Source organism: Leiobunum rupestre, chromosome 10, assembly GCF_980474605.1.
Source record: "Leiobunum rupestre chromosome 10, qqLeiRupe1.1.hap1, whole genome shotgun sequence".
In the NCBI taxonomy this organism is placed as follows: domain Eukaryota; kingdom Metazoa; phylum Arthropoda; class Arachnida; order Opiliones; family Sclerosomatidae; genus Leiobunum; species Leiobunum rupestre.
Genome location: NC_143393.1, coordinates 4,345,797 through 4,361,992, shown reverse-complemented (window position 1 = coordinate 4,361,992; position 16,196 = coordinate 4,345,797). Strand labels below are relative to the sequence as shown.

At 37.7% G+C, this 16,196-nt stretch overlaps 2 protein-coding genes across 2 annotated transcripts; one reads left to right on the top strand and one right to left on the bottom strand.

Annotated features, from left to right (window-relative positions):
• Positions 1-2,078: 2,078 nt before the first annotated feature.
• Positions 2,079-2,899, top strand: LOC149923381 (uncharacterized). The gene is made up of 4 exons (XM_090161609.1): positions 2,079-2,095; positions 2,156-2,653; positions 2,715-2,792; positions 2,854-2,899. The coding sequence occupies exons 2-4, from the start codon at positions 2,472-2,474 to the stop codon at positions 2,897-2,899; spliced, it is 306 nt and encodes a 101-aa protein (XP_090017735.1). The 5' UTR covers positions 2,079-2,095; positions 2,156-2,471.
• An 8,081-nt stretch (positions 2,900-10,980) lies between these two features.
• On the bottom strand, positions 10,981-11,495 carry LOC149923380 (uncharacterized). The gene is made up of 3 exons (XM_090161608.1): positions 11,426-11,495; positions 11,051-11,333; positions 10,981-10,993 (listed from the first exon to the last, which is right to left on the bottom strand). Exons 1-3 carry the CDS (start codon positions 11,484-11,486, stop codon positions 10,981-10,983), a joined length of 357 nt encoding a protein of 118 aa, XP_090017734.1. The 5' UTR covers positions 11,487-11,495.
• Positions 11,496-16,196: the final 4,701 nt, after the last annotated feature.

Genomic DNA, 16,196 nt, shown 5'->3' with positions numbered 1-16,196 from the left:
ACGCTTGAACCCTCGTGAAATTCCGGCGAAATATTTTTCAAGTCGAGAAAAGTATCTACTTCCGGATTTAAAATTTTATTTTCCTCCTTATTAAAATAGTTAGCGCCGTCGACGCCAGATGGCGATAGCGCTCCTATATTTGGCGAGGCAAGGAGTGACTCTCGCCTCTCCTCCTCGCGCGCGGAGGCTTCCGGGGAAACGCTCGATATAGCTAGGCCACGTGTCGCGGGGCTGTCAGCTGGGAGTTTTGACGTCTCGTTTAAAGGGAATTCCGCTAACCAATTTTCTTCTTCAGACGGTAAAAATAAGTCGTCATTAAGCGAGTCTAAATTGTTTTCCGGGGCCCCCGTTTCATCATTGTTTTTAAAAATATTCGTTCCTTCAAGTTCAGCCCCGATTGTTTCTCTAATAATATCTTCTAGTAGAGAAGTCTTTGCGGGTTTAAGGTCCCGCCTTGAAGGACATTTATCGGGTGCGCTAGGGATAATATTTTCGAGGTCTACCGAATGTCCGCTGGTTTCGGCTTTGCCGTTAATTAGTATTGCTTTTTCAAGCTGCGAAAATTGCGAGAATAGGCTGGAGTGCCCCCATTCTGGGCTTTTTTCAGGGGAAAGTCGAGTAATTTCTAGAGGGGGCGTCGCGGGACTCGACCTGATTAGTAAAGTTTTTTCAAATTGTGAATATTCCGCTGGGAGTGAAAAATCGTCCGTAAATGTTTCGGAATTCGTCATCTCTTTTTCGGAGGTATTTAATCCGGGTGATTTTTCCGAAGGGTTAAAACATTTTATGAATTTTATCTCGTCACTCGAAGCGGAAGAGCTCTCGTTATCTGATATCTTTTCAACCGGGGACATCCATAAATTATTTGAGAACGGGAAATCGGCGTCTAACGAAATGTCATCAACGGGGGCGGGGTTAACCGGTAATTCACGTGGTTGAGTGACCGTTGGATCGTTTGGTTGGCTAGACCAATTATAATCGAAGTCGACATATTCCTCGAATTCGTTTAATACATCGCGTTGTTTCTCGCATTCAGCTAAGAAGGTCGGGGTTTTAATCTCGGATGGGACATTATCGATTAGCGATTCCAATTCTCTTAAATTATTACAATTTCGCGGGGCTAGAGGTATAAGTTTAAGGTAGTCAATAAGTTCAATAAAAACGCGTACCAATTCCAAATCTTTCAAACATTTAGGTAATTCACGCGGTAATTCGTGAGGGCAAAGGGTTAACGAAGTCAAATAGTAGAAGAACCGGTATAAGAAATCAAGGCTTACCGGGCGTGTATCCGATTTAAAATCGCGGAGTGCGTTAAGGAAATCTAGTTCCATATTTTTCGGTTAAAAAATTTCGAATGGGACTTTTTAATCGGGTCCCGGGTCTATTTATGGTCTCGCTTTTAAGACCCCCCCTTCCCATCGGGGGATGGTATTCCAGACATGAAGGGGGGTGGAAAAATGAATCCTGTCTATCCAAGTCGTAATATTATTCGGGTAAAATATTTCCCACGGTTTTTTGAAAAACAAGGTCATTACTCAGAATTTGAACCGCTCGTATTACGACCCTAGATTCATCGACAGCTTTCGTAAAATCTCGCTTTAGAAATAATAATCGTGACATTGTAAAAAAAATAACATTCCTGTCTTTTGTATTTTTCCCCGTTCGCTATAAAAATTCCTCCTTTTATTGAAAGTTAACCTTAAGTCGTAAACTCTCCGGTTGTATTCAATAACTCGGAGGCGATTTTATTTGGTGAGGAAAACTGTCTAGATTTCGTGACAATCTCTAGCGGTAAATTAAGCGTGGGTCCAATGAAACTCCTTAGATGGTTACCCCCAGAGGTCATCCGGGTTTCGACCCCGCCCCTTAAAATGACCGGTATATCTAGCCTCGCGAATTTACCGATAGTCAGAACAAGTCCAGTAAAAAAAATATGGCCTCCGGGAATTCCCGAAAACGCTGGTAAGTTTTTTCAAATTTTATTTCACTTGGTTATTTTAATTCTAACTTTTTAAATTTTATCTAGTCGTACACTCTCTTCATCATCCTCAGATTCCTCCTCTAGGGAAGAGTTGGAGGCTCTTACCTCTATTTCGTGAGTTTTTCGATATTTTATATATATTTTCGTTATTGTAATTTATATTTTTTTACCTAGTTATTCACCTGCAAGCCCCGTTCCTGGCTTTTCTCAATGGAACGATAACATTCTCCTTCCTTCGTCACCTGATGTGGTGATAATTTCTCCCGAGTAGGTTTTTTAAAAAATCTTTAACCCCTTTTTAAAAAAAATATCCTAAATCATTTTGTTTTTCTAAAGCCCGCTTTCATCATCTCCCTCATCGCCCCCGCTGGCTCTTTCACCACCGGCACTCCTTGCTCTCCCCGCCGTTATTCCGGGCGACCACCGTTATGTGGCGTCTTTAATCTCTTTGGCCGCCGTGTTACGCGGTGCATTTAATGCGACACGTAACATGGGCGACTCTCTTAGGCTTTTTTCGGTTGATCACCATGATCCGCCTTCCCTTCAAGCCACCGCTCTGGACTTCCAGGTGGTGGTCGATCTTGCCTGGGCGGCCCAGAACGCCGCGATTGCCCATGTCACCTCGGTGGTAGCGGGCGATTTCGCCGAGACGGCGTTCGCCGTGGACTTGGGGTATTTGATTTTTTAATTTTCAGATATAAATTAAGGCTTCTAACATTTTTTTCGAAATCAGTTTAATCGCGCCGCCGCCCATCCCTAATTTTCTTATCGACCCCGAAGTCGCCGTTCCTTCTCCTCCAATTATACCTTCGTAAGTTCGTTTTTTTAGAAAAAGTATATTTTTTTAAAAAACTAAATGTTTTTTTTTACAGCTCTGACCTCCTCAATTCACCGCCTGTTTCGCCTCCTTGGATTTAAAAAACTTTATATTTTCTTTATATTTTCTTGTAAATTGTTTTTTCAATAAAAAATGTTTTTTCGAAAAAAGCGTCTTTTTAAATAAATCCTAGTAAGCTTATTTTTTGACATCTATTTCCACCATTTTACTCCTTTCTATGGAAAAAAAGTCGGGTATTGTCCCCTCGCCGTTTGGCCCGCGGCAGTTTCTACTTGCAGGTGTGGGTGATTCAACCCCTGCGGACACCCCCCTTCTCTCGACTTGCTCATTGTCATCTTTTTTTGACCGCTAGTGCTAGAATTCTCTGGCTTCATTTCCAAAAATGTCTTCCGACGAAGCGCAGCAAGAGTCAATGTAAGCTAAAATTTGGCCTATTTTTTATTTTACATTTCTTAAAAAATGATTTTCGTTAGTCCCGAAGTCGCGGAAAATAACGTCCCCCCTCCCCCCATTCCGGCGGCAGTGTAAGTTGAAATTGGTCAAATTTCTTTTACATTTCTTTAAAAAATATGTAAATATCATAGCCCCGCTGGAGGTCGAGGACGCCTCCAGATATTGCAACGGATGCTGGCGCGTAGGCTAGCTAATGGCCCCATCGGAGAAGCGTGAGTCGCATTTGGTCTAATTTTTTTACATTTCTTAAAAAATATGATTTTCATTAGTCGAGGACCACCCCCGCGAATTCCGGGGTACGGGCATGGTCGTCCTGTCCCGGTGAACGGGCCTGCCCTCCCCGTGCCGGGGTACGGGAGTGGCCGCCCCGTCATACCCGACCCGTAAGTTATTATCCTATAAAATATCGGTTATTTTTTAAATATATTTTTATCGTTAGCGGCTGTCAACTCCCCGGTGGGCGGGGCATCTTCCAATATCGTCGTTGCGTAAGAAGAAATTTAACTAATCTAAAATATTAATATTAATAATGAAAATAATATTTCTTTAGCCTACCGCGGAGTTACCGGACGTGGTCCTCGACGCGGTCCGGGCCATTCAAGCCGCGGCGCTGGTCGATGGGGCCGATTAATGTCTTGAGTATGTCTTACTTTTTTAATCGGTGCTCCGGAAATTTTATTAAAACCTATTTCTTTTTTCCAGGTAAATTTTTTTAAAAAATCAAATACTCGTTCTTATTCCACCTATAATTTTTTTGAAACAATCAGTGATGGAAGGGTAAAAAAGAAGCCCCCTAATATAGTTAGAAACCCCTTTAGTACTTCTTCTTTTTTTGAAATTTCAGCAGTATATTTCGGAATTTACTTAATAAAAAATCTTGCCCGGGCGCGATATATTTTTTCCCCGGGGTGCATGAGTCATCCGAGAGATATTAATACCGGGGGGAGCTCCCGGGTTTGCGTCATTTCGTATTCGGGTTTCGAAGCGTTAAGATGTCTTACGATTTGGGTAGCAGGAAACAAGATGCTAACTTTCAGCGGAAAATCAATTTTCGCTGGCGTTTAGGAAAAAATTCGTGTCTATCAATTGGCTTAAAAGGTGAGGACCTGGAAATATTCTTTTTCAACGACGTTACTTTCCAATCCTCGATATGCCTCCCGCCTGTAGCTTTTAATAAGATGTATCAAAATTGGTATCTCATTGAATCACATACTAGAGAAGTTGAGAAAAATAAATTTAGTCTCGAGCTTGCCAAAATTGGGGGTCGTACTTTTGAACTTTTAGCTAGTAAAGGAAACGTTACTCTTTTGGCTTATAAAAGTTTCGGGAAAAAAGAGGAATTCCAACTTGGGGAAGCGGGTATCCTAGCTTTAAATTTATGTATCCACGCCGTCGACAAACATTTGACTGAAATTGAGAAGGAGAGGCCCTGTATTGAAGCGATGTTCGAAGTTCTCAAACTTCACGTTCAACGCGTTGCCGGCTACCCTGACAGCGAAGATTTTGAAGAGATCCATTTCGGCCAAGGAGATTCTGATATATTTCAGGACGTAATGCGTAAATTTGGTTGTTATTCGAGTCCGTTCAATATTATAAGCGATTATACTAATCTAATTGAGAGGCGTAACCTGACATCTGCTCTTCAAGCGTATAATTTGTTCTTCTTGTGTTTTACTCAGTTACCTAGCCTGGTGTATTATCAAAATTAAAAAATGAAAAAAATATATGTCTTGTTATTCAACTAATATTAGGCAATTGAATGCGCGTCGACTTATTCCTACAAAAAAGAGCAACATTCTTGGCTTGCTATTGTCGGAAAAAAAGGGGGACCCCTGGCGCGTAGAAGTCAGCGGCTTTAACGGTCATTGTAAGTATCCATAAAAGGACGGGTGGTGAACGAGGCTCTGGCGCGTCGACTTATTCCTACAAAAAAAAGAGCGAGTGGCATTCTTGGCTTGCTATTGTCGGAAAAAAAGAGGGGGACCCATTGTAAGTATCCATAAAAGGACGGGTGGTGAACGAGGCTCTGTAAAAACGCCGGAGGCAAGGAAAAAAGGCGAGGTTAAGTACAGTGGCTCTATAAAAATCGCTCCATAATTTTGGTATCTATAAAAAATGGTATTATGGATAAAGGACCTTATCTATAATTCTGCTTATCTATAAAATCGCTCTATAATCTTGCTTATCTATGGCCAGGCCTATTTCTCTTCCGCATTTTTCCCGGCAAGTAACTGAGCACCTCAACAACGAGTTTCCTGAAAGGTGGATAGGGAGAAATGGTCCAGTGCATTGGCCAGCAAGGTCACCTGACCTAACACCGCTGGATTATTTTCTCTGGGGATTCGTTAAAGCAAAGGTATACGCCACGCCCATTGAAACTAGGGAGGAACTCATTAGACGAATAATCAGTGCTTGCCGAGACGTCACACCAGAAATGGTAGAGAAAGCGTTTAAGAACTTAATTGTCCGCGCACAAACCTGTGTTGCAGCCAATGGTGATATTATTGAAAATGTTTTGTAAAAATTTATGTGAATAAAATATCTGCATTTAAAAACCAAACGTGTACATTTTTTCAAGTGTGAAAACTCTACTACGTTTGTATTAGACTTGTTCCCTTTTCAATTATCGTTTCAAACAATCGTAATTTGGCTTCACCAACTTGTAAATTTTTCAAGCTCGAATTTTCACTGATAAATAAGTTGTTTTTCGTCGAGTGAACAATTTTTAAGGGTTTTCGATGACGGCCTACAACTTTATAATAGAATTTTTTTATCTCGCACCTAGTGGTCGAAAACTAATTTTTCAAAATTGGTGAAAAACATTACCGAAAACGCTCAAATTTCTCAAACTGATGTCCCCCGGTATAGAGAATTGACCTTCCAAATTTGAAATCGGTACTATAAATAGTTTTTGAAAAAAAACACTTTTCCGAGCAAAAAAAAAGACCCTGTATACTCTCTTGATCAGGATCGTCCAATTTTCTTTTTATCTGATGCTCCTCATTTAATGAAGACAGTAAGAAATGCCTTGTTTTCTTTCACTCGAAAGATGTGGAAAAATGGAGAGTCAATCAATGCAAAAGTTATTTTTAAGCTATATTACAAACTACTTAGAGACAAAGGAGAGTTTAAACATTTACCAAAATTAACATACTCTCATGTTTTTTTGAGCGCACAGTCAAAAATGAAGGTAATAGTTGTGATAATCTTACAGAATCAGTGATAAAAAACTTACCTTTAATTTTTTTCCTAAGGTATCTTACGCAACGCAGGTTTTAAGCGAATCTGTAGCGGCCTGCATTGAAACGGTGTTTAAAAAAGAACGGGAAAGCTATAAAGAAACAGTCCAATTCCTTAGAACTTTCAACAAATTTTTCGACCTGTGTAACGTCAAGAACTGTTCAGAAGCAGCTCGCTATTTAAAAGAAAATAAAGCTCCTTATCGTGCAGCGGATGACAAAAGATTAAAGGTATTTTATTTTTTTAAATATAGTAATATACTGGCATAAATCTCACTTTTTGTTTAATGATTTTTCTTCGTAAGTGGTTGGAAGTAGACTTTCTGAATTATTTGAACAACTGGGAAAAAGAAGTAATGAGCAGACCCGGGGAATATTCTAAATCAGAGAGACAAAACATGCTGCTTACACGTGAAACTATTGAGGGGCTAAAAATGACAGGTACGCTTAGATGCTTCGGAACTACTTATAATTTTTATCTGAATTTGGTTTTTTACTCTAAATGCGTAGCTCTCTCAACATCAGCGATTGTTCGATTCCTATTCAAGAAGGGAGCAGCTTTTGTTTTAACCCAACACTTAAACCAAGATATTTTGGAACAAGAGTTTGGACGTCACCGGGCTGCGGGTGGAAGGAACAATAATCCATCAGTATGGCAGTATCAATGCAATATTGATAAATTAAAATCATTAAAAGGACTAGTATTAGAAGCAATTGGTGGAAATACAAAAATAGATTTGTAACAGTAGATTTAATTTTAAGTTTCCATTTTTTTAAATCACCATATAGATTATTTACATGTACTGTAAAAATAAATCGGCGTCGGGATCTCCATTTAAAAAGCTAAAATCTTCATTATTTGTACTAGTAGGTGGTTGACTTAATCCTTGACTCAACGGTTTTAAACTAGATGATTTTGTTTTAAGGGGCTTTATATTCTTTGTCGGCGAATTTTCTTTTCCAGGTTTAATTTTTATCAATTTGGTCCCTTGCTTCGTATTTTCTTTCAGCGCTTTTCTTAATGCCAATTTCCTCCTAATTGATTCTTTTGTTTGGAATTGGTATTCTTCCTTTATATCTTTCACAAGTACTTTTCCCCTTGTGTTAATAAAAATATCTACCACCTTATGGAACCATTTCTGGAATTCGTCTTCTCCATTAGTTAACCTAGCCCATTCATTTTTCAGATCAGAGTCTTGCTTTATAGCTTCTATCGTAAACTCCTTAATTCTTACAGCTCTTAGTTTTGGAACATTGTATGTATAAACGTTATCACAAAATGCCTTTATCTTTTGGAATAACAAAAAACATTCTTCAGTTGGCATTATTAATTTGCCTCTATCAAGAGCGCGAGTCCACTCTTCCCAACTTTCAGCGGAACTTTCCTCGGAACTCATATCACAATCATTCTTTAGTAAAGCTTTTAATATAATAGGTGAGCATTTTTGTTGACTAAGGGCCCGTTCCAGAGACGAAAAACTTTCGTAAAGTTACGAAAAAGGGGGCGTGTCTAGTAGAAATACGAAACTTTTTCAAAAACGCGTTCCAGAGACGTTTTAATGAGACAAAAAGTCTAGTATCTTCTACGAGAGCTCAGGAGCTTTCGTAGAGCTCTCGTAAATGCGTTTGGAGGCGAAAATTTTTTAGAAAATGGCGGTGAAGTTTCTTCGAGCTAACATGAAAAATCAAGGTGTAAACAACATCGAAACAGACATCCCGCTGAAAATAATGTATCGTGAGTGTCCCAATACTATGAATTGATTTAAAAAATAAGGATTTTTGGCACTACCAATCAAACATTTACCTGAAACTGCGTTTATTGAGCTACAAATGGGAATGGCCGAGGCCCGAATTGAAGGGCGCCCCATAGATTAGATTCTGCTACGCAGGTAAGAATTCGTTTATCATTATTTTTATTTAATAATAAAACGAAAAGAAGAAAAAACGATCTTTTCGTTTTGATATTTTGGTGTATTATAAAATAATCTTATTATAGATTATTTGTTTTGGTAAGACGGCGAATTATTATCGACACCGATCTGTAAAGTTGAGTGTTTGTCGAATCATTCCATTTGTCACCTACAGTCAAATCATTTTTGTATTACCCCTCGATTTTTATTACATTTGCCTCCTTGTAATAAAATATTTTAAATTTGCTAACCAACACGTATATAATTATTGGAGTAGCTTGGGTATTTTTAAATTTAGCTGTCATTAACAGATAAATTTATCCTTTCCCGATCGATAAATAATCACCAAAAAAAAACACTTGATAACATTGAACGGTTTGTTAAAAATCAAATCTACCGCCAAATCTAATACGAGTAAAAAGTAGAGTGTAGATGGAGCCTGGGGGGGGGGGGGGTAGGAAAGAAAATAATAACAGCTGTTTTTTGCGTCTTCCTTGGGTAGCCAAAAGAGGCAGAAATATGGCTGAGTACGTTGCTCTTTTGGCCCTTCGTGGAGCAAATGCGATAAATCAAGGTGTAAATAATGTTGAACCAGATGTACCGCGAGAAAGAATGTATCGAGAGAGACCCAATCCTATGGATTTGAGTAATGAAGAATTTTTGGCACATTACCGTTTACCTAAAACGGTATTTATAAAGCTTTGGGAAATGCTAAGGTCTGATTTGGATCACCAAACACAGAGAGGTCGTCCAATTGATTCTGCTACGCAGGTAAGAATTTCTTTGCCATTATTACTTAATAACAAAACGAAGAGAAAAGAAAGACCAATCGTTTAGTTTTATATTTAAGTATACATATAATGTAAAACGAAAAGAAGATCGGTTGAACAGTAGTCTTTTCGTTTTGATATATTTCAATTGGATCAATTGTATAATGAAATTAACTTATTACAGATCCAAATATGCTTGCATTTTTTTGCGACGGGGAGCATTCAGTGGGTCACGGCGAATGATTATCGACACAGAACTGTCAAGTCGAGTGTGAGCCGCATCATTCGTCGTGTGACAGCGGCTATCAACAGTCGTATGCACCACTACATCAAATTCCCATCAACCCAGGAAGAGATCCTACGTACGAAGATCGGATTTATGGAGAAGGCAGGTCTTCCTGGGTGTCTTGGGAGCATAGACTGTACCCACATCCCCATCCAAAAACCGAGTACTCCCGATTCACATGTTTATCTTAATCGTAAAGGCCGGTACTCCATCAACGTCCAGTTGGTAAGCCATAACTTTGTATATTAAAATTGTGTAGTTAACGATACTTTTCAATATTTCTAATATTTACACTATTTTTTAACATTTATTACATTTAGGTTTGCGATTCCACCACTAGAATCCTGGACGTTGTGGCGGACTGGCCTGGGAGTACTCACGATTCAAGCATATGGGAAAATTGTGACCTCAGGACTCATCTCTCCTCAATGGATACAGAGGGATCATGGCTAATTGGAGACAGTGGCTACCCTCTGGAACCTTGGCTGATGCGTCCCATTCTCCATCCGGGAACTCAGCCACAGGAGAGATTCAACCGTCGTCTTAGAAGAGCCCGCAGTTGCATCGAAAGATGCAATGGTCTCTTCAAATCTCTATGGCGCGCGTTGAGTGACTACGGAGGGAATTTGTTGTATAAACCTCAAAATGTTTGTCAATTTGTTCTCGCTTGTGCCATTTTGTACAACTTCTACCTTGACGAAGGTGTGGAAATGCCTGAGCCAATGGTAGAAGATGGACAAGATGGTGCAAGTGTTCTCCCCGAGCCTCACAACCCACGCTTGCAAGCTCGTGCCAATAACATTTTAAACCAATTGGTCGAAAACCTAGAACATCACAGGAATCAGTAGACCAATTGGCTTGAAATGGAATTTTCATGGACTTGCAAGTGTTCTTTTTAATTATTACTTAACTTTAACTTAACTTAAATATAACTTTCACATTTTTCTTATTTTTAAAATTGCTTATTCCCCACTTTATAACGAGGTATACAACAATTCTCAGTGATGTAGTCAGGGGTCCAGGGTTTGGTGATCTCAAGTCAACTATCTGCAATTCCCAAAACTTTATGTGCCAAAAATTCTTATTATTTTCTCACGATACATTGTTACATCTGGTTATTCCTTGTATTACACCTTGATTTCTTACATTTGTTCCACTATAATAAACATTATTTTAATTCTTAAAATAAAGTATTTATTTAATATTGTAACTCTGGTTTTTAAGTAATTTGCATTTAAACCAAATATTAAAAACACATCTTCAAATATATTTAAGATATGTTTATTGAAAAAATTATTCACTCATGGGTAAAAAAAACAGGTAGGTGTTAACCACCTTTGAAAAAATTTAAATCTACCTCCAAACTTATGAAAAGGAAAAAATAGGTAGATGGAGACAGCTCCCTTGAAAAAAAAAAACTGGTCAGCTGTTTGACTAGACAAAAGATAAGAATATCATATATTTTTGATTAAACAATAACAGATTTGCTGTTGCAGGGCGTTTTTACATCTGAAAGCTAGTGAAAAGGTAATCATTAATATTCATTAATTTTATTTTAAAGGAGTAGACATACTGCTCGTATATGATCTTGTCCTTTTCAGCTGGAACATGAGCATTGTGAATGAAAACCAAAATTTTATTTAAATTGTCCAAATGAAGTGAGAAGGATTTAAAAAGTTGGCCATTCTGCTCTCTTTGGGTGACCATTTCTTGTAGTATCTTTTCCAAAAGCCCATTCAAACGTTCCTGGTTGTTAACTACGGAATGGGCAGCCTGATCTAATGCATTAGCACTGCTAGTAGTAGGTTCGGAGGGCTCGGGTATGGTACGCAGCCTCTTATGGCTTCTTTTATCACCTTCAATATGTATACCAAATTATTACTTATAATGTAAATTTATATCAATCTGTTTTTCAGGAAATGTACAAAAAGAGCCACATTAACAATACCACTATTGGATTTTGCTTCTACTGTTGGCCTAGGTGGGTTTGGAAGTGGGTTTTCAGCCATTGCAACAATTTAATTATTGCACTAGTTAGTAATATATCTAAACTGCACATTTCTAAACATACCAGTTTCATGAAAAATATCTTGCGTGTTTAATTTTTGTTTTTTTGCCATTCTGTTGTCATCAATTTGGGAAGCTAAATTAAATTTAAAATAACTAATGACACCTACTTTTATTTCTTAAGATATTTACCACTTCTCTTTGATGTTAAGTTTCGGGGAACACTACCACCCACGCTAGGTGGTGTATTTAATGGAGACACGAAAAAACGCCCGGCACATGGTGAATTAAAAAAAACACCACTTGTTGTGGCTGGAGGAGTGTGAAACCCACTGGTGTTTATCGAAGGTACGGGTTTTGGTTTCTATAATGTAATGTATTTATAACAATTCTAATTTTATATTTTAAGTAAATGAAGTGCAGTTTTATGTACCTGTTTCTTCATTGCCATCGTATCAATTCTATTATCACCACCTGTTATTCCGTGAATAGCAGTTTCACCAATTAGCTTCATTACCCGAATCTCAAGTGGCGACAGCTCATCATAACTGGTTGGTCCACCCCCGGTCGCTTTTCTAGTCCTTATGATATCTTGGGCCTTTTTCTGTATGGTACTTTTATAGTCGGACCACTTTGCTCGTATTTGACTTCCACTCCTTACACTGCCCATTCCCACTGCTGACACTTCTTTCGCAATTTCCTCCCAAGCTTTTGTCACTTCTTCCGCACTTTCATATCTCTTTCCTATGCCCATTTCTCTTTGCACTAGCCCCATTCTCGCTTCAATTCCACTAACAATTGCTTCCTTTTCTCTTTCGCCAAAATTTTTCGCCCTGTGCTCACCTTCGCTGTCTTTTCTATTGGCTTTCCCCATTTTTGCAATTTCACGTTTATAAAAAAATAATGTAAATATATAAAAACAAATGTAAATATTTAAAAAACAAATGTAAATATATAAAAACTTATTTAATTTTATAAATAAAATATAATAAAATAACAGATAAGTAGCCGAGTTTAGGAAGTCGCCGCTTTTTACAAGTAAGATTTAACGCACGACGCAAAAATAACTTTTGAAGTAACCTGCTTCCCGCCGATATTTTTCGGCGTTTCTATTGGCTATGGCGGGGGGCGGAGCTTATTAAAAAAAAGGCGAAAGATACGAGAGCGGGAGTTTACGAATTCTTGAAAAGTTGTCTCTGGAACGCGTTTAAGATACGAGAGCGCGAGTCTCGTAGATTTGCTCTCGTAACTTTTTAACTTACGAGAGTTTTGAAAATGTCTCTGGAACGGGCCCTTAGTCTTTTTAAAACAAATCCAGCGACATAATATAGTACGTCAAGGTTTTCTTTTCGTGTGTAATCCCTGTTTTCCAAAAATTCTTTGGAAAGATGTAGCTCATCTCTTAAGTGGTCTTCTTTTTCCTTCTTTTTAATACTTTTCATCACAGACTCCTTGACGCCAATTCTTAACTCGACCATTAATTTCTGGAAAAACACTTGCAAAATCATGCTAACACAAAACTTTTTGGAGGTACAAGTAATGTTTTGAAATGTATGAAACGCTCCAAAACTGGTTTTAAACTTGCAACGAACATCTTCGTCTAGGCACATTTTGTGTGTTTGCATGACATAATCCTCACGTGATTTACTGGCCAGGAGATCCTTCGTAATAAGTGAATCAAGAACATTCTTCACTTCTAAGTATATTGCATGATATTTCTCCTCCTTTAATTTATTTAAGTCCCTTAAGAACACACTGGCCTCTAAATGGCAATAACTTTCCAAATCATTTTCAATGTGGTTTAGTGTTTTTTTCCATGTAATATCACAAGTACTTGAATCTATTTAAGTAGAAAATTTCTTATTTCAATATTTGTTGTTTAAAACAAAATATTAAATTATAACGTTTACCTTTTCTTTCTCTGTTCGCCATAATTTCCACCAAAGCTTTGCGCAATTGAAGGGCCTTAACCAAAGCAGAGTACGAGCAGACGATTATTTATCTCGCCGGAAGTAGCTAACGTAGGTTAGCGAGCGGCCAATAATATCACACTTTCCATTCCTGGGTCTTTATATTCTTTGGTCTAGCCAATGAAAAACGTACACAAGAAAATCCACGACTTTTGACGGGTTGCGTTCTCCTTGTGTTTGTTGCTCCTAGGTGTCCCAACGTCAGCTGGAAGTCTACGAGTGTTGAAATAAAATGAGCGTTAAAGATGCGGCAAGTATTTTGTAAGCGAGAAAAATACAAATACCATCTATAGATATTTCTTTCATTAAAATTTGCTTCGTATTATATTCAACTGATAAACATGTACTGTAAAAAGAGTTAAATTCAATTGTGCATTGTTTTAGTAAGTCTAACTCGCTGTTGTAACTACTTAATTTATAATATTCTGAATAAATTAAACTCGGTTGTTTCGTCTCAATAATTTAATTTAAAATTAAAACTTTATACCGGGCACGGATTGAACCGAGAATACGTTTTTCGTAAATAACTCTGAATTGCGGAGATATCTTTGGGGGTCGTGTCGAGATATTATTACCACTAGGGACCATTCTTCCGAGGAGAGGTATATTTTGGCTTGCCTTTTTGTTAACCTTCTATTTTTGACGCAGTGCTTGTTTGAAAAGTGTAAATGGTGGTGCTTTTCAATTAGCAAACATAGAAACGTTAAATTCTTTATTATCTGAAAAATAATTTTCATTTAAACATTTTACAATTAGTTTATAATATAACTGAAAAAAATTGACTTGTACAAATAATTCAATTCTCAAGGTTTTATTCATCGTCGTCTGACACTTCGTTAACGCTTACCACTATTTGATCATTAATAAAAAGATCAGACAATATTTCTGCTGGCTTTAAGATCTTACTTTCAAATCTGCCATTTGAAAGATAGTAAAAAAGCGAAGCAACGTGCGAGCAGCAACCGACGGTGCGGTTTCCGTTAGGGCACTCGCACCAATATCGTAATATGCTGGCATATCCAATTGCGTTCGGTACATATTCAATAAAGCATTTGTATGATTTACTGTTTTTGTCGAGGGGTCGGACACTTGCCATTATTTTGTACGGGATTTCGGGATTTCGTAGGGATTTTGGCAATTTTATCATTATTTTTGAAGTTATTTTGGGATTTCAATGTTAATTTACCATAGAGAGGGTTAAAAGATTTTTCGATTTTAGACAAAGTGTACGGGATTTTGGTAAATGTCCGACCCCTCGTTTTTTGTGGCGAGAACGTACCAAAACTTTAATCAAATGGTTGCGTTCTTTAAGAAACCCTACTTTTATTTGATTATTTTCGCCCAGCAGTTCTGCAAGATACGAAATGGTTTGTTTCAATTGGTAGGTTCCTGAGAAAATAATTATTAAATCTTTTTTCGTTAGTTCTGGGAAATCTTGGAGATCCAGTGATGACATATTTTTAAAGGGCACGGTGGTTCTTATCCAACGATTATCTTTTACTTCATTAGCTAAAGTGTTATCAGTTTCACGGCGAGATTTCATGAAACTTACTTTTTCGTCACCCATCTCGAGGTCCGAATCCAGTCGTTTACAAAACTTGTTATAAATAAACGAGGCAATACGGCAATAAATTCCAGTTTATGGAACCATTTTGTTATCAAGTTTGTGGTGTAACAAAATATATTTTTGTTTCAGTATACCGTGCACTGCCTCTACAACCCATCTGAATTTTGTAACGAATCTAGAATCGTTGGATTCTTTCGTAGTTAATTGGGGTCTTTTCCCTTTATGCAGGGGCATCAGAACCTCGTAACCACATTTTTTTAAATAAGTTACGACCTCGCGAAACCCTCTATCCAAGATTAAAATATCTCCTTTTCGATGAATATTTTTCATAGAGTTTGAGTGCTGAAGTATATCTTGAAGAATATTAGCGTCATTTTTATTGGCCAGGTAGGGACCGAGCATATCGACAACGTACCCATCAGTTGTGCATACAGTGAACGGCTTACATAAGGGCACCTTTTTTTGAACCGAATATGATTTTCTCTGATATTCATTATTTGAACTTTTTTGATGACCAATTTGTTATCGAAGTTGTGTAACTTTTGTGTCATTGTAGAAGTGTGTTTCATTATTAGATCAACTCTGGAATTATTGTCACAACCGAAATGCTGAGAAAGAACGTCATTTTCAAATGATTTTAAAACCGATTTTTTTATATCGGAGACTTGTTGTTTATAATCAAGTCCTAGTATAGAAGCGACGAGATAATTTGAGCTTACACATCTCAATTTGAATAAAAAAATTATTATCGCTTGGGTGAGTCTTAAGATCAGAATTTCTCATGGAAACCAGCATTTCACGTAGTTCTATTACTTGTTCCCAAGATAGCCCCGTGAAAGCTTATAAGCGTTCTTCGGAAATGTTGAAGTCTCCCATTTGATCCAACAAAGTTTTGTCAGCAGAAACTGCCATAAGCTTCAAAAATTCACCTATTTCTGTTACGTCCATAAAACTACGAGTGGAATAAACATTTAGATTGTCAATTTCGTTATTATAAAAACGTTTCTTAAGTAAATGCTCTTTGCAACATCTGTTTCCATAAGGAATATATAGCCGCCGCCTTATAAATGTTTGCAGCCTAGCTGTCAAAGGGACTAGTACCAAATTATCTTTACTTTTAAATCCACAGAAAAAAACAATAATTGTGTGTCGCTACTACACGAGAAAAGGGCATT